A 19,515-nucleotide genomic window follows, 5' to 3' on the forward strand; every position below is an offset into this window, starting at 1 on the left:
GCTACAGCAGGGCATCCATGAGCTGTGGATTCAGACCACAGCCCAGAACGTGCCCTTCCTTCCTTTAAGTGAGGTCCCTGGGTTTCATTTAGAGGCATCTGCACTACATGGAATGGCACACAGACACACAGAAGCCAAGACTAGTAAATACCCAAAGTCTACCTGTAAAAACCCCCAAACACAGCCAAAGCTCAGGAAGCAAGAGCAAGGAGACAATTAACAAATCAGGGAATTTCTACAGGCTGCTGACCAAATACTCCTAATTTGGGATTTCCCAGCTGGATTGAGCAGGACACAGAAAATGCCATAAAAAGGAAATTAAGAGGAAGCAGAGGTCCTGGAGGAGTGACTTCATTCTAGATAAGAGATAGACTACCCAAACAGAAAGCAGAGCTTTTGAGTAATTTAAGTGGGAAAGAAAAGTCCTGAGAGCTTAATAAAAATAAAACTACAAGCATCCCAAACCCCTCTCTGTGAACCTTTCTTGGCTGCATTGTAGAAGCACCGTGCAATAAACCACCTAAGCTAGAGAATGGTGTTAACTCACAAAAACCTTACAGTCACCCTGCGAGGGAGAAAGGTGGGAAGAAACAAGTGAGCACAGCAATTCCCAACACACAAACTTGTTTACTGTCCCCAGCCAGTCCTTCAGTGAGGGGACACAGCAGTGGTGCTGAACTTGTGAGCGATTGGGACTGGCTGCTCTTTGTTTACTACAGTAACTTTATTTCAGGAGACACCAGCGTCATTTCAGAACATGTAACTGAGCCATATTTTCCCAAATATAACTATGCTGACAATGAATTGGTCTTCAAAACATTAACAGCAGACAACAATTCAAGCATTTCATTTTGAAATGCAGCCAGCTATTTTGGAAGAGTACTAGAAATATTGTCTTTTTAGAAATCTGGTTCCCAGTGGGTGTAGCATCAACCTCAAAAACCTTGAAGTAATTGAATTAGCCACAAAGAATAAAACTGCACAAGATTCCAAGCTTTTTTTTGGCCCAAAGACAAAAAAAATTTGCATATCCCACTGGGAAACATCAGAAAATTAATACAGCTTTTTAGGCAGAGTCAGATACCATGTTTTTAACATATGTTAGCAAACAAACATACAAGACAAAACGTCCATGGACAAAATGTATTTAGGAAGAGAGACACTACAGTTTAGTTCTATGTCTACTGCAACAGTAACTTGGAATAACTGAAATAATTTAATCAAGAAGAATTATTTTTCATGGAAGACTGCTGACATTTAAAAAGTAAGCACAAGAAAAATACAGCTTGGTAGCCAAAATCCTCAAATACTTAATTACAGTGAAATACCAATAAATGCTGTCAACTGCAGAAAAGATATTTTTTCTGAATGGTGCCAGAAAAACACCATCTCTAAATTTAATATTCAGAGCTAGCCTCAGAATGATTCAGAAAGCAGCGACTCGTGACAGACTAACTGTGTGTGTGCTTCCTGCCTCTGCTGCAGCCCCTCGGAGCAGTGGGATCACAAACACTGGCACGGTCAGAAGGAACGGGAGCCCAAGGGCTGCACGACAATCGCTGCAGTGGATTTGCAACTAGGTTCTAATTGCTGAAGCCCACCAGTAAAGCTTTCATTATTAGAACACACTATACTGAAATGGATTAAAATCAAGAGTGATAAAGGGATGCTGGTACATTCAATGAGCATGTTCAATTGTAGCATATCATCCAAAAGCAGTAAACGTGCTAGTTGCAGAAGATGAAACACCAGTGGGCAGCTTGCTTGTGGCCAGGGTGACAAACACGAGTGTCTCTCTCCAAGGGCGCAAAGCAAGAACCTGAGGGGGCTGTTGGCACTTATGGCTGACCATAACTGCATCCTGCATCACACCTTCTGCCTACAAAAGAAACCTTCTCTTACCCAACTGCCTACCAATAACATGAAAAATCCCCACCAATAACAACAACAAAAAAGATTTAAATTATCTTTCTGCTCTTTTGGATGCTGTGACGTGTCTCTAATGAGTTCCTTATACAGGGAAACTTCTTCAGTTTTTACCCAAAGTCTCTCCATCAACTAGTGTTTAAATAAATTAGCAACATTTATGGCTATTAGCGCTAATGCTGCTGTTACCAGCAGGGAAAACTTCTTCAGCTGAAGAAAGTTCTGTACCAGAATGTAAAGGAACAGTTGGAGTATCACTTGTAACAGGTACTGACTTCTCTGTGCAGACACTAAGGGAGAACTTCAACTGCAGTGGACTGCTGACAGACAAGAGAGGAACTGCCAATTACATTTCCTGCTACATCCAATTCTGTGGAGAGACTATGGAAAGGCTGAAAAGGTTCCCAAGAAGTTTTTGTTCTTTGCTTGGGGTTTAGAGCTTACAAAGGCTGACTACCGGAAAGCTTCCTCCCAACCTGCAATGCAGACATAATGATTTTCCTCCCAAGATACAGAACAGCAGACTATTAAAGATTCAAGAAATTCAGTTATCAGCCCACAAACAATGGTTAGAAACTGAATAAAACTAGCATTATTAGAAGCTGAGTAAAACTATACTGAATAAAACTAGCATCGCTTCTAACACTATTAAGATACAAACACTAAAGGTGTTTTTAGGAACAGGTTCTTACTCGTCTTACTTATCTCACAGAATAAAATAGAAGACAAGTGAACAAATTAAATAAACACTAGAGGACCATGTTCTTATTTGAAAGAAATCTAGAGCACTGCTGAAAAGTTTACTCTTAGTTCTCAGGAAAAGAAAGTAATTACCACGGTTTGAAAAGAGCATGCCGAGGAGTAAACAAACACTTTGAAAAACAGAGCACCTACAGATTTTAAATGCTTCTTTGCCTATTTGGAAACGTATCAGACTAAACCACACAGATGGATTGCACTCATCTGCAGTGTTTCTATGCTTGACCATCATTTAATACACAATACTTCATAGAAGAAGTCTCTATTAGCATTCTGGAGAAATCTGCAGATTTTGAATGAAGTATATGCAAACACTTTTACTCTCCAAGTCCTCAATAGTAACAGTACATATCTCTAATAACAAGCAAGTCACTAAGCAGAGAAAACTCTTCTCTAAGAATTTGAGATGACTACAACAGAGTATAAATGCACACGTTAAAACACTTAATTACCCAAAAAAGATGGTGAATGCAGCTGGTGTCTAACACAGGGGGGAAATCCTACATGCATCATTTTAAAAGGATTCTGCATATCCCCTCCTTAGACAAGACCAACACAACATCAGGTCAGTCACAGCTTTGTCCAGCTAAGTCTTGAAGACCTTCAAAGACAGAAATGTCACTGCATCTCTGTTCCAGTGCCGCACTGCAGGGAATAAATCCCCGGCTCTGCCCACACTCTCCCTGATTTTCTCTGCAGCTTGTGGCCACTGCCCTTAGTTGTGCCACCTGTCTCTACCAAGAGTGAGGGGCACCAGAGTCACTGCAATTCTCTGGGGAAGCTGCAGTTTCTATCCACTGTCCCTTGGCTGCCAGCTCCCCACGTTCAACTCTCAGTCTCTCCTCCTCCCCACAAGTCGTCTGCACTAAGGCCCAGCCCATCCTCAGTGTCCTCAGTTCTCCAGAAAGCTTTTCCCCAACAGTCTGAGTTTGGCAAGGCCTACTTTGGGCAGTGTACAATGGGTACCATCCTCTTTCCAAGGGTCACATCCTTAGATCTTTCCCATCTTATTTTGGCACTCCTGTTATAATCCATGTATCAACTTTGATGTTTGGCATGCTATCATTAAATATTGTTTATTTTACTATGAATGCTTCCTCAGAGATTTGCTTCACAGTATTTCCTGAAATCTATGTTCCCCTTCCTTAAAAATAAGCACATCAAAACCAACAGTATGCTGATATCATCTAGAATTGCTCACTAAACACTTTGGACTTCAGACCAAGGAATCAGTTTCAGGCAATTATCAGAAGCCTCCCTAAACATCAAAAGTAAGGTTCCCAGGAAAACACTCATGTTCTGGTACAAGGAATGCTACTTGAAGCTGCAAGTCAGGAAAGAAATTATAAACTTGAACCATAAGAAAAAAAAAAAAAAAAAACCAAAAAACAAAAAACAAACCCAAAACCTCCAACTAAACAAGTTGCTTAAAAACATCTATGGGTTTCCCCAAACATCCCTGTTGCTTAGGAGGGTCATCAACAGTTTACTGCCTGACCTGGCTGCTAAGGCACAGTATTTCATTCCAAAGCATGGCTGCTACTTTATAGTGCTTGGGAAAGCTGAGGAATTCTGCAACAACTTTTTTTGCACAATACCCAAGATACAGACCTTCCCATCTGCTTACTGAAGCTGTCTAGCGTTGAATTTTTAATGCCTGACAACAATCAAAAAGGAGTGTGAGTGACAGACAGTTGTACGTTCCTGCATGAAGCTCCATGACAAATGCTTCAGTTCTGAGGGATGCATTCCTTACACTTTTTCTGCTACCTACTGAATTATTCCAAACAACTGCAGCTGTTTAATAGCACTGGGTAAACTGAGTAGGTGGCCTGGTGTTCTCACTGACTGTGTCACAAAACAAAGCCTGCAGCAAACAAAACCGGCTTCAGAGATGACCTTGCCCAGCAGTGGGATTCTGGTAGAAAACAGAATCCAGTCCCCAGAAAGCAAGGAGAAGCCCTATTTACAGAAATTTATTTGGCACATAATGCATTCAATGCCACTTCTCCAAACACTGCCATGGATGGTGGTGACAGACTTACTGAGACAAGGTGAACAAAATGAAGACAAGCTTATCATTTATGATTTCAGCAAGAATCAATTTTACAATGCTAACAGATTTATAATCCAAACATACATACACAGGCATATATAAATCCTACTAAATTATGCATGTGCTCCCCCCATCAAGAGCTCCTGCATCATTTCCAGATCTAGAAGTTCATGGTTTATAAGGAAGGAAGCACAAAGGGCTGAGGGCATGCTGCCAGAAAGAAATCACTAAAAAAAAAATCTTGGAGTGGAGTTAGATGTATGTAGTTGGAAATATTACTGGAGGGAGGTGGGGCGATCATATAACTTTATGATTATGATAGGGCATGGCACAAAACTATGAATTTTACTATAAAACATAAAAAATGTATTACATGCAAAAATGAAAACTGTGGAAGGTGCTTTTTGCAAATTCCAATTTAGAAATTATCTCTATGAAGAACTTAAGAGTGAGCTACAGTTGAAGAAAAAAAAAGACACTGCAAATTTTCAGGTCTAAGGAAATCCTGAGACTGGATTCATATTCGCATTTTAAACCAAAACAGTCCTCATAGAAACAATGAAATAAACAATGAACTCTGAAGGACTGATGATTTATGAAATCAAGTTACTCACTTCACAGTGATGCTTAGGAGGCAAACCATGCTCTGACATGTAAATGTCAGGGCTCCAGGACACGTCAGATGAAGGCAAAGCTGCTCATTAAGAACTAAAACACTCCAAATAGCAAAAAGCTTGTAAAATAGACAAAAGCTTCAGCTTCTGTAAGAAAGATGCCATCTCCAGCATATTACACTGTTCTAGAAGACAAGAGGATGAAATGATTCTTTGAATGTGTGATGGCAAAGGAAATAAATAATCAACTGGTGCCTGAGACACAGCATGTTAGCCACGGACAAGTGCAACAGACACAGCATGCTTGTAACTCCCCAAAAATGCAAAGTGGCAACAGCATCAGGGTTTGTAGGTGCAAGATCGCTAGATAAACATTATGACAATGGTAATGAGATAAATAAAATGCCCCAGAGGCTCTGGAAAGCACATTCCAAAAGTTACAGAGCTGAAGTGAATGAAATGTCCTTAACAGTACAGAGGTCAAGGCACTTAAGAGCTTCTACAAGAAAGCCACAGCTGAAATGAAGGTAATGGTTTTGATATGGGCGTAGAGATAACCCTGTGCAAGTTCCAGAGTTTGCTTCAGGTAAAAATATGCAGTAAAAGAAATAGCAGGAGTTCCCTGGTCTTCTTATCAGCTTAGGGAAGGGCTGTCATTAATGAAGGGACTCTACTGAACCAGACCAGCCTAGTGGTCCTTAAGATCTAAAAGAGAGATATATTAAAAGGGATATATTAAAGTTATACAGATATTGGCAAGCCACAAGTCACTTCTTAATGTAGCTCCAAGTGAGGGAAGATTTATCATAAAATGTCACATTCAATGACTAGAGAAGGGCAAGGTTACTTGAAAAAACTCAACAAACCAACCAACCAACAACCCAAGCCCACAAAACACTGGAGAGAGAAAAAAAGCCACTACTGCCCATTAGTATACTGCCATTCTCACTTTCCCTGTAGGGCCTGTGGAAACTGCAGAAGCAAAGACAACACTGGTGTTCAGTGGCATTCTCACTTTAAGGAAGGCTTCCCCAAACTGGCAAATTCGTTATCATGGGAACAAGATTAAGAATCCACCCAACATCCTCACTCTTCCAGTTCTTCCACCAATGTCACTCAAACCAAGAGACCCTTCCCCCAGCTCCCTCCCTGCTCCCCATGTAACTTAGGTGGAGCAAGACCACATGTGTCAACTCCACGGCAGGTAACAGAAAGGTATTTACGATCCTAATCCAGGGAAATGACCTAACAACAAAAAAGCATCAAAACGTCCGTGCTGGGCACTCCAAGGCTGTCACAGAGCAAGGCCTAGGGGAGCAAGCAGTGCACTGAAGAGCACTTTCCTCTGAGTGCTTTAAATGATCACTAAGTGCAACAGCACTTTAAAGAAGCAGATGTGTAGTTAAAGGCACCTCAACGCCCACACAGTGCCTATAATCAACATGGGCATTACAATGTTATTAACAGTGAAGCAAAGATGTTTTCGAGCTACAGGAAGGGAAGAAGAGATTGGCAAATAGAATTTACAGTGTTCAGGGTAATTTTCTGATTACCTGAAACACAAAAAATGTTGGTACTCCCCCTCTATTGTTCAGAACATTCTCATACTGGAAGCAAAATCCAGTGTTTAAAGACAAAATTTTTAACAGAATTTCACAGAAGCATCAGAACAGAGTCCTACAGAAAAAAAAGCCTCACTGCAGACTTCGCTAAATGGAGGTTATTGACTCTGTAATAGAGAAACAGCCACAAGAATGAAGGGATACTGCCTAAGTTATAGTCTTAAAATCATCATGGTACCTCATAAAAAGGCATATTCTAGGCTAAGTCATGTAAATACCCGCAGTGTTCTTCTTGGCCCATTTTTTTCCCCTTTTAGTTCTTAAAATAATTCTGCTGAACAGTTTCTTATAAGCTGTCCCTTGCCTGGGTTGTACAACAACTTCACAAGTTCATCAACTCCATAAGCTTGCATGCTCAGGCCTCTCTCCTTCAAATGTTTTGGGGATTTTCAGGTTTTTGTATATTTTGAAGTGACAAGAACCAATCCTCTTCTTCAGCAGTTCTTTGGATTTCATAAGCAAGGGTAAAAATCACTGAATACTAAACAGACTTGAACAGCAAGCATTCTCTTTAGATCTCATTCCAACAGCGACGAACAACTGGTGAAAAATATTTTTTCACTGTCTTTCTAAATTAATAAAACTTATGATTTTTTGTGTGCCCCACAGAATGGGTAAGGTTCATCCACCTCATTTTAGCCACCCCTAAATAATTTAGAATAATGTTGATTATGTTGGTATTTTTTGCTCTAAAACAAGAGGTAAGGACCTTCAACAGCCCACTCATCCCATCTAAGGATCCTATCTGAAGATACATCTTAGGAAAAGCCAGCGAAGTCTCTGGAGGTGCTCCTCTCTCCCCATGCTGGCTCAGGCAGTTCTGCCAAAAGATGACAAAATCAGTACTAAGTGTCAGAACGGGCAGGGCAAAACACAAACCCCTCTTGCATTTCCTCTTGGGAGGGCGTCTTGTGGGTGAAAGAGTCACACTTCTGAAGAAGAACAATCTTTACTGCAGAAGACTCGAGGCAAGGGACAAAGGAAACTGACAGCCATTTCACATCAGCTGCTGTGACAAACCTGTAAACTGGAATTGAAAAAGGCAAGTGAAGCAGCCAGGAAAATACAAGCCATTAGCTTGTGCACAGGCTTGCAAGACATGGAAAAGCTGGATAAAAAGCCCAAGAAGGAAGGAGGCTTGTATCATGAAAACACCACTGTCTTTTTATGGCTAAGAAAAATTAACTTTTCCCAGAGGAAATCAATATAGTAAATTTAATCCACCCTGGAGAATCAATTAATGAATTACTGTACAGGAAAACTCTGTTTCAGGTGTAGCAGATTAGTATTAATATAGGGCTGTTCAAGTGCTCACACTGAAAGGACTGTGAAGGGAAAGGGAGGACTGGAAGGTGACCAAAACAGCAATCTTGGGACCAGGAAATAAATAAATAAATGCATTAGCATAAATAAATAAACTCATTCATACTGGCACATAATATCATGTTAAAATATGCCGCCAAAAAAGTAACTGAGGCCTGTGAAGGTTTTAAAGAAAATCACTGAACACAAACCCAAGTACTCCAGCAGAGGTCTAAAAGCTTAATGTCTTTGGCCCACTGCAGACTTGAGGCAGTTAAAATACTTCTCCACCTTTTTCACTTTTTTTTTTTTTTTTTTTTTTACAGAATCTGTAGACATCCAAGTAACTAAAGAATTTATATATGTATTTACACATATATGTATATCATTATACTTTGGCATTAAAGCAGGACTGCAGACCAAATTTACAATACAGACTTTTTACTCTATCAACAGATATATGCCATAATATAAATTGTTGACTTAAATTTAACTGCTGCAGACTCTGGCAGGCAATAAAATAACAGAGGAGACTGGTATTTAAAAGTCCAGAACAAGACCATCCTTCCAGTTCTGAGGAAGAAATACCTTAGGATTTTATAAACAGAGTTCCTAAAGGTTTTCACTTTGCTTTGACACAACCGTACACAAACCCTACCAAAATGCAACAATCGGCGTAGTTCAATCTAACAAACAGTGCCAGACATTAGGAGCAGCAGAGGCATGAGTAGTGAAGTTTTCACAGCCTTAACCACACCAGAACACAGCCTCAAGGCAACTACTTTACCCTCGTACAGTCAGACAATGCTGCACCCACCGCCTCCGCAGGTGAACACACAGCCCCACGGCCGAACGCTTTTCTCCAGGGTCCCCAAGGTTTCACACAGGCCTTGGGCCACGCTGCTCAGTGCTGGCTTACAACCATAACCATCTGCACTCACACAAAGCCGAGAGCAGGGGACAGAGCACGGCCCGGTGTCACTGTGGTGTGAACAGGGGCACAGCCAGCACAGCGCTCTCCCACAGCCCCACCAGCACAGCCTCAAGGACTGGGGATCAGCGGGAACTCTGCAAGGGCCCTGGCAGTGCAACTACGGAGTCACAGCACCATTCCGCTCCAGCTAGACTAAGATCACCAAGTCCCTCTGTAACTATGGCCAACATGAGATCATATATTCTCTTCCCACAGTCTTGGGAAGAGACTTCATTATTCTAAATTGAGCCTGTGGACAGCAGCCTTCTCAAATCCGTGACCCTGGCACACGCCCATGCAGTGACCTGCATAAAGCAGCTCTTTGGAAACACAGCTGGGTGTGATCACACAACCACAATGTCCTAACTCATGTCATGCACACACAGAGGGCAAACCAAGGGGTATAGCAAGGCTGCAAAGGCAGCTTCACTTCTGGTATTATTTAACTTCTAAAAGCTCAACTCTACACCATGGATGGGGCTTTTACAGAGCCTTGTTGTTAGTCTTCTTGGGGGTTTCTTTCTTGTTCAGGGAAAGGGAAGGGGTAAAAAAGAGGAACAGGATAAACACACCTGAGAAAGCAGACAATCCATTGTATGGTGCTGCAGAGATGCACTTGGCTGCCAACAGCTCGTAGGTACACCAGACTACACCTGAGCTCAGAAATTAGGCTCCAGCTTTTAATAGTCATTTTGTGGCAGTATTCAGACACCACTGTCAAATAGCTCACTTCATCTTAAATACATCTGTTGTCTTCCAGTTGAAGAGACAGATTCAGTAATCTTTTGCTCTTTCCTTGCACACTGCAACGCAGAGAATTAAACCTCTTTCTTTTCTTAAAAATTACCTCATCATATATTCTACAATTTAACCTTGATCTTTGTTCTAACAAGCAGTAAATATATCTGCTCCTCTTTAAGCAAATTTTCCCCCTTCTGTTACCTCCAGTTTGAATCCTTCCTCTTTCTTCTCCCATTTACTCTTCAGTTTTCATTCTTAGTTCTCTGCTATTTCCATGTATGCTCCTTGTCTGTAATTTTGTTTTCACTAACTCTATACTCCGCCTACAATAATTTCTCATCAATAACACTGCACCTCTTCCTTCACTGCCCCAGGTTATTTGTGAAAGTTAACTGAAGAGGTAGGTTATGGCAGCATAGATACAGAGTTCTCTCCTAGTGAAGTGTCCCTTTACAAGACCCAGGTGGGATAGAGTGGTTTAGGTTACACCTGTGGGCTACAACCTACCTGCATTTTACCTGTAAGCTGAAAAAGATAAATAAAACAAAACCAAGCAGCCCTCACACAGTTCAATATCTGTTCACTGCAGATCATACAAATACAGGTGAAAATGAGAAGTCCATGTGTCTTTTTTCCACTCTTATTGAACAACATAAAGACAGTGAATTCTTTGAAGCACCGCGAAGTCATTTGAAATGTGACCACTCTCGATGTCCCTTGAAACAAGCAGACATTCCAACCACAACCAGTTTTACGCCTCCCAGTCTTCTGCAGACAGACAGGTTTAGGTATATTATATATATTACTGCCAAAGCAAGGCAACAGAACAGAAATCAATGTCAACTCCTAATGTCTTTAAACACTATCAGTTTCAAGAAAAACAGGTTCAGCTTTTACATAAGAATCAAAACTATGCTTTTCTATGCTGCTTCCCTCTCAGTGTTAGTCACAGTACTTCCAGAAATCGTGAAGAAAGGAGTGCAATGGTAAAAATTTTTCAATTTTCCCAACAAAATACCAGAAAGCAAGATAAAAACAAGCAAGGCTATTTCAAACTCTTCCCACTGTTCTTTCTCTTTTGCCACTTCACTGCAATGTCGGTTTACTCTTGTTCACATGAAGACAGTTCTGCCCTGGACATATTTGAACTTATTAAGAAAGAGCTCAAACAAAATTCCCATCCTTTCTTGTGGTAAAATAAAGCAAATATCAGTTAAATGTAAGGAATTAGACATTTGTTTAGATTGACAGAGCTGGGAATTAGACCTCTGAGTTCAGGAAGCCAAATCCTGTATTCCAGGGATGTACAGACTTGCTAGAAAATCTCTTAGAAGCAGCTTAACTGCTCAACTATTAGACTTGCAACCATTTAAAACATGGAAGTACTGGGAACACCACAGCTTTTTTTAAATTTTTTTTTAAATTTAGTATATATTATGAAAAGCCAGGGATTCATTTATGGAAAAACACAGGAACCACTTACAGAATAGTGCAGTTACACCCCCTGTGGCCAGTACAGGCACTTTCCAAATAGGGTGCCCTCTTTTTTAATATTATGGAAACATAAAGGAGACTGCTAAACATTCTAGAGCATTTCAAATTTGTTTTGCAGAACTGAAGACCTTTTGGGACATCTGCTTACCAGTCTTTAAAGTGGCAGTACACACAAATCATGCACCTGCTCCTCTGAGTTTGCCTTTCACCTGCTTAGAGCAGGCGTGGTGAGGCCAGGCACCAAAGCAGGAAGGTGCTACCTCGTTAGTCACAAGTCTCCAAACAACGTCACACGCACTAAGGACCCCAGTAACAATCTCCATTACTCTAAGAAACCTTACAGAGATCACGTAATTCAAATAAAATTTTAAAAATTAAGTGTTGAACCGCACAGGCTCATGCTAACTCAACAGCCTGCTAAAAGGAGAGGGAACCATCAGTGTACGACCTGTGCATTACATCAGTGCCTTACCAGCCCTGGAGAGGTGCTGCACGTGCATCATGACGCCCTGGGTGTAGGCTCCCGGCTCGTAGTTGTCCATCTCCCCGGCCACGATGTGCGCGACCCTGGCGGCGCGGCCGCGGATGGCGCCGGCGGCGCGGTCCAGGCCCTCGGCGTCCTGCTCGCGCAGCGCCACGATGCAGCGGTTCACGTCCTCCAGGATGTGGCTCTCTGCAAGCACAAGGCACGGCTTTAACATCCCCTGAGGCACCCACACACCACCGACACAGCTGAGCTGGGCTGCCAAACTTACAGTGCAAACCTACGCCGAACTGCCTTGAAGCTCTAACAATTTACTGATTCCTACAGTTCAAAGGCACTGTCACACTCTCCTGTAAGCAGCAGCAACAATAAAATACTGAGCCAGAAAGTGTTATAAAAATACAAAACCACAAAACCTTACATGCAAAGTAAATATTTGCAAAATAAAGAAAAATTTATTAAGGCTGCTACTTTATTGTTGAAACCTTAAGCCGCTGTGACATCTTCCATAATCAGATGAGTCTCCAATGACAAACAGTTGCCCAACAATTAAACTAACTTCTTTTACATCCTTAGGATGCTCGTGCTAAATGAGCAAACTATCACCCTCTCTTTCTCTAGATAAAAATTTTTCAACTGACAATAGTAAAGTTGTGTTTGTGCTAACCAAAGCATTCTTTGATGCTCAAATATATAGAAATGGGGGGAAAAAAGCCAGCAGCAGGAAGGACAAAGGAGAAAATAGTGGTACTAAAGACTGGTCCTAAACTGAAGTGTAACAAGCCCAACTAAGGATTCAAATCAAGCTAGAGAGATTGGTTATGTCGTATGTTATTACTTCCATCTATACAACCAATATTGAAGGACATACTCCTTTTTTTTCAGGCAAAGTAATGCAAATATAAAACTAAATTTACGGTACAAAGGTAGTATCGTAAAATACGGTTTTAAATGATAATATATTTAATACTTTAAAGCTTAGACACTTCATAAAAACTTCCCTATTAGTGCCGGTATCGAATTTCCTTTCCTACACAGATCTACAATCTGCTTTGTCTCTCAAGAGACTGTACTACAAGAACATTAGACATGCACTTTGTGAAGGCAATAGATTTGCTCCATCTTCAGAAGTACCAGTGAAACTTCCCTTGCACTAAGCCATGAATGAATTCAGAGCTTACAGGTTTCTTGTTATTTCACATGACTGCCATTCCGTACATGAGTATTAAATTATGTTTTACGTTATCCAATAAATTAGACAATCACAGTAACTTGGACAGATAAAACACACCATTAGGTAATCCTAAACTACTACCTGTGCATGACTATCTTGGGATTCTGCCTATGCAAAAACTGATGAATTCTGGTTCAGTTTATGAAATGGCTGCATCACAAAATGTCTCTGTAAACATAAATCATCCTTATCCTTTTCAGATCCATGCCACCACCTCCATGGTGTGCAGAAAGAGTTTAGCGATGTCGACTTTGTCAGCACTGTGTGTTCAGCATGTGCATATCTGGTAGCTGCACCCGTGGGCTGACGGCTCCATGGCAGCTACCTCAGTTCCTCCAGTGTCAAACACAACACGTCCAGCTGGAAACAAGGGGCCAGAGGAGCAGGTGCACAAAGATGTTCCAGGTTCTAACCTGTGCTCTACAGGTTGTATCTCACCTTTCCTTTTCCAGGCATCTCTTCCTGTGTGCTTCCACAGAGGGGAGGCTTCCAAACGAACCAGTTTGTCAATGTGCACAATGATGGATATAGAGGTCAGACATGCACAGAATGCAGAAGAAGTGACTAAAAGCCCCACTTCTGCTGCCACAGTTACATCCAAAATAAAGCAGTATGGGCCACCAGTGCATTAGTTTTAATACTCTCCATGTGTTAGTAGAGACAATGACAGAATGGATAGTACAACCACCCCTTTAAGGGCCTTGCTGTGAAGAATACGCTGCTTTTTACTGTCCAGCAAAGACAGCAATTAAAGGTCTGTGTAAACAGGGCTCTTCCAGGACCTACCAAGCAAAATCTCTGTAATGGAAAAGCACAGTTACCTGGTTATTTCATATGACATGAACCTTAGGGGCATGAAAAAAGTTAAACTGCACACGGCCTCACGGACATACTGTATGAATGGAACACATGGTGGAAAGTTCCCAGTTTCCCAACCTTTTGAAGGGAATGGTACAAACAACACTTTTATGGAACAGCAAACTTGAGAGCGGATGCTCAACAGAAATGCAATTAGACCTGTATTTTGTAAGCCTGAGATTCCCATCAGCAGCTTCCTTCCTAACTGGCAAGACTACTTCCAAACCACTTTAGAATTGGATATAAATTAGACTGTGATGTATGCTCTCAGATACTGTGTTTCAAAGACGAACAAGAAGGACACAGATTTTAAGAATTTTGTATTGTCCATCCGCCTCATACTAGAAAAGCAGTGCCACAGCTTTTCTTGCTCCATCCGTCCGTGGCCACACGTCAGGGGTCACAGGGGACCTGCCCAATGCCATCTGTGTATCCCACACTCCCAAGCCCTTGGCAGCACGGCACCGTGTGCACTCTGCACACACAAAAATCACAGGTGAGCCTGTCCCCAGCACAGGCACTGCCCAGAGCACGTGCTGGATAACCACAGCCAACAAAGTAGCCTCTCACCATGTTCTGAAGCTCTTCCCAGATGAGCTACTTCCCAATCAATAAAACTTCGCTTAACTTCATTTTCCCAAGGCACAAGTAAGCTTATACATTTGCCTTAGGAGATCTAAGAGAAAAGAAACAGCACTGGTCACAGTCCAGCTGAGATTGTTTTAGGCTCTATCTTTCTTACAGATATACTTCCTCCTCCTAGACCAAATGCATTAGGTCAACTTTTGATTTTCAGCCAAGTATCTTACTTTCCAAAGCAGAAAAGGAAGATTAGGATGATGGACCACCTCTTTGTCATGAGTCAGTGTCTAGCAGAAGAGTTAATTGTAACAGTGGATTGATAGATGTTTAAGGAAATTGTCAGATTGCCATGGTTGCCACAGCAATTATCGTGGGCAGTGCACTGCACCTTCTGATTTCCCTCTGGGACTTTGGTGTTAGTCAAAAATGGCCAAAAATTATATCTCAGCTGAGCTAACCGATGGCTAATAAAGTTGTCTGACAAAGCCATGACTCAGACTGTCTCCAGGACAAAATCAATAGCTCTTCCTCTGCATGTCATCTAAGAAAAAGATAGGTGATGCCCTTCCACTCCACTTGGCACTGATAAGGCCTCAGTTGAAGCACTTTAATTAAAGTTTTTCTGCTCAGCTAAAAAAAAAAATTTTTAAAAAAAGTGAACTAAACAGAGACATTATGAAAAAAGAAAAGAAAAGAATATTAGAAATTTTAAAAATTTAGTGCATGAAGAAGCATTATAAAACTCTATTTGGTCTCCTGAAGACAAGACAGAAAATAAAACATTCTTTTCTGCAAGCCCTAAACCATAAAATTAGGAATGCATCCAGAGATAGTCAAGCCAAAAAACGATTTTTATCTTTTCCCATCTGTTGGCATGATAAAATGGGAAGCACAGAAACTTTGTACAGAAAGTCTGCTTCTCTTCAGACAACTCCTATTTCCCTGGGCATGGTACCTTACAGTCCTCATCAGAAAAGGATTCCAAGTTTTCCAACAATGGCACTACCTAGTATGGCAAAAGACATGCTCCCACAGGCTCATAATGCTTTGACGAACTCCAGAAAGATATCTGCCATCAAATAAATGGTAAGAACATCCATACTTAGATTTAGCAAGTTTTAGTACCAAAGTTAAGAGAACAAAGCAACTAAGCAGAGACTGCAAGTCCCACTATACAACTCCCTGTTATCACCTTTCTTGTATTCAGATAGAAAAAATAGTTTATCTAATTCCCACCTTTTTGCTACATACTGAAGTTCAGACAATGCTCAAGGCTAAATCTCCATCAGCAATCTTATGAAATAGATTTTCTTGGCACTTGCAGCTCTTTTAATAAAACATCTATATTCTACAAGCAGGCCAGTGTCTTAGTCACTACTCAGAAATAAAATCACTGGTAATCACTTAATGTCCAAAGTTCGTGGCATTTTCATGAGAAGAATTTTGAAATCAATAGAAAAGTGCAGAAAAATAATTACTTAGAACAAGGAAAATACATATCCTTTCTTCTCTAATTATATTAACTATACATTCTTCATCTGCCAAATCTAAGAAACTAAACGATAGTTTCTAATATTGTTGTTGCTACTCCATCTGACAACACTCTCGTTCTGTCTCAGACCAAGGGTGGCACTGACAGGCAGGATTTCCAATTATCTGGTATTTAGCCAAGTGCATTCACACTTCCAAAATGCTCCAGTTTTAGACGCACAGAGCCGTAACATAAGAAGTGCTGAAGTGTCTGCTGTCCAGCTTAAAAGGCAAGGAGCATCCAGAAAGCTCCAGGCTAAAGCTCCACCTCAGCTCCTGTAAAAATTACAGAGCCAGACCTCAAGGAAAACACTTCCAGGCAGCAGAAGGACCAGAAGATTATTAGAGAAAAACAGTACTGATTTACTACTAGGGGCAAATCAAGCATGGACAAACTGGTTCCTTCCAGTGACGGACTGGCTCTGGGCATGGGGGCAGTGCTCTGGTTATCCTTGACCTGGAGGACACTCCTGCCAGTGTCCCCAGGCTCCCCACAGGGAACTGAGGGTGGCACACCCGGGCAGGTGAACAGCCAGAGGCAGGAGTCAGCCCTGCAGGCTCACTGAGGAGCAGACAGTAGGACAAAGCTGGACAGCTGCTCCTCAGGAAGGGGGGGTGAGAAGGCTGGGCCCGTTTAAAGGGCAGACACAGAGCACCTCCTGAGCAGCTCTGGAGGTGACATCGACACCACAGCCTGGCTGGCTCATACTCCAGAGGACAGGGCTGGCACCCAGACTAACCCTGACAAGCTGGAGAAATAACAGACAATCGCTCAGCAGGAAAGCAAAGGAAACTTGGGACTTGATATAAGCGAAAAAAAGAGTTTCTCCAACATGACCACAGGGAAACATTTGAAGAAATTCCCTGTGAAGACCAGAAATTAACTGATGCAGACAAGTGGGTGCAAATGCTGTTGTTCTTAGGTGCTACAGAAAATGAATTTATTATTCCCTTTGTGGTAGACTTTTTCAGCACTGTTTACCTATAACCTCCCTCTGAATGGGGAACTGTGACGCCAAGAAAGATCAAGAACGTACATGAGAAGCCTCCTGAGTTAACATGTATGCCTCATGTTAATGGGACAGATTTTCCTGAAGGAACATGTCTATAAAATTTGCCAGGGTGGTCCAGGAAACAGTAGGCTAACTTGAAAAAAAAAGTAAAATCCAGGAGTATCCAGTGCCACAGGACATAAGACAGAAATATGGTGTCTCTCTCTGGCAGTGAGCTGGAGGCTGCAAGCCAAAAGCCAGAAGGCAACAGAAGAGAAAGGATGGAAGATGACTGTGAGGGGAGAAAAGAGGGAATAGCATAAAGGTACCTCCCTAGGCAATGTTCTTCAGGATCTACCATTATCTGTGCAAGTCCCTACAGATTATTTTTCAGGGAAAAGAGACAACTCTTCATGTTTTTAGAAACTTCAACCTGTAGTCTTAAACGCTGGCTTCAGTTCTGTTCCCAGAAAATACTGACTGAAGTGTGTACTTCTTCCTAATTCTACCTTAGGGTGAACAAAGCAGTGATTGAGTTGGCAGCATCTCCTTAAGGTTTTCATTCACATATGCACGAGTGAATCTAAAATGTCAGTATCTAAACCCATGAAAGCTAAAAAAACCACAAACAAAAAAAACTCACAGAAAAAAACATCAACAAAAACAACCCAATCCACACAGTAAAACCAAGCCCACCCAAAATTCTCTGCCACATCACCACCAAAACAGCAAGAAAGTACAAAAATATGTCTTAAACAAGTATCTACTAATTACAGAGTTGGCAGCCCAAAATTATCAGTTTAACCAGCTGATAAAGGTTTCAGATTACAGAAAATTTCCCCCCTTGCATGAGTGAGAATCTTACAGTAGTATTAATTCTTTCCAGATTTTAATCTCTTTCTCTCATTCCTTTTAACATGATTACAATAAGCTTTGGTTGGTCTGAGAAGCTAACTGCTTCTGCGTCAATCCTTGCCCTCCATTTCGTGAGCACAAAGTCCAGGTACAGACAGTTTTCAGGATTGTCAGCCTCCCCATTCAGCATCCAGATGTACTCCAGGACCTTGGGAAAATGAAGGAAGCACCAGCTCAGACTCTCAGCGTATTTCAGTGCCTCTCCTCTCCTAAAGCTTTACACAAGCCAAGCTCAGAGAGCCCTGAAAACAGAGAAGTTCCCTGCAGAAGCACACAGGCCAACCCGGACCTTGGTAAGGATCTGGAGAGAGCACAGGCAGACAAGAAGAAAGCCACAGGCATGAACACTGGGATAGGACAGAGATAAAGGGAAGACACAAAAAGCAAAAATGCCCACATATCCATCTGGGCAGCGGTCACTTGTCCACCTGCAGACTTCAGCTGTTCCCTGGGCTGCAAGCCCAAGGAAACACTTCCCTCCAGAAACATTCAGGGGTGACACACTCACAGAGCCAAGCCCCAGCCCCTTCATTTGGCCCAGACCTCTTAAACACACCCTTCTCATGTCAGCTGAAGAAATTACTGCTTCTAGGACAATCCACCTCATCCTCCACATCCACGTGGAAAGGTCTGCAAGGACCTGGGAGCTCAGACGGGCTCATTTCTCTCCTCTGGCTACAGTCACCCAAGGAGGCTTAGCTCAGTTTTTATTCTAAACCTACAGGAGATGGGTCATACTTCCCCTCTAATGTACAGAGGCAACATAGAATGTTTTATGTATTAATACTCTGAAACGTGCTGCTGACTCTGCAGGACCAGAAGGGAAAAACAAGGATTTGGAAATGGTAGCAGGACAGGAAAGAGGAGACAATGAAGAGTAAATAAAATAGAGCATTCTTGTTTAATCCTTAGAAATCACTGTAACCACAAACTGTGCTTGCGATATACCCTCCCACTCCTTTTCAACTGCTACTAAATTCCAGAATGAACACAGCGAATTTCATTCAGACTAGCCATGTCTCAGCTATGAACCTCAGCAATTGTTACGTTGATAACCCAGGTAATCATGATGTTAATAACAATTCTCTCCAAGAAGAACATTCTCCTCACCAAAGTAGCTATAACCAAAAACAGTGAATTTCTTCCAAGAGGGTAATTTACCTTCTTAACAAATTCATCAACTTCAGCTTCTTGAAATACAATGTAATAAACCCCTTCAACCTTAATTTGACCACATTAACTTCTGACAACAACGACCAGAATGCCATTTGCCCAACATGAGACAGCAAACTTTTTTCTAGCAAAACTAGACTAGGAAAGCTTTTTCTGTCTTAACTACAGCAGGCAGACTGATACTCCAACATGCAGTTATTTATGTTAGAATTCTAGAATTCTCATGCTACATGTGCAACCTGGTCTCGCTGAGGGTGTCC

The 19,515-nt window shown here is 41.6% G+C and overlaps 1 protein-coding gene across 3 annotated transcripts in view; it reads right to left on the minus strand.

The window, feature by feature from the left end:
* Positions 1 to 19,515, minus strand: part of CTNNA3 (catenin alpha 3) — a 407,433-nt gene that overhangs the window by 89,662 nt on the left and 298,256 nt on the right. For all 3 annotated transcript variants that reach the window (XM_066191821.1, XM_066191820.1, XM_066191822.1), the window contains one exon: positions 11,960 to 12,160. In XM_066191821.1, coding sequence (XP_066047918.1) covers positions 11,960 to 12,160 — 201 coding nt within the window. The remainder of the gene's footprint in view (positions 1 to 11,959; positions 12,161 to 19,515) is intronic.

The sequence above is a fragment of the Chamaea fasciata genome, unplaced genomic scaffold (assembly GCF_029207755.1).
Source record: "Chamaea fasciata isolate MVZ Bird 193981 ecotype frontalis unplaced genomic scaffold, bChaFas1.0.hap1 SCAF_9, whole genome shotgun sequence".
Classification (NCBI taxonomy): domain Eukaryota; kingdom Metazoa; phylum Chordata; class Aves; order Passeriformes; family Sylviidae; genus Chamaea; species Chamaea fasciata.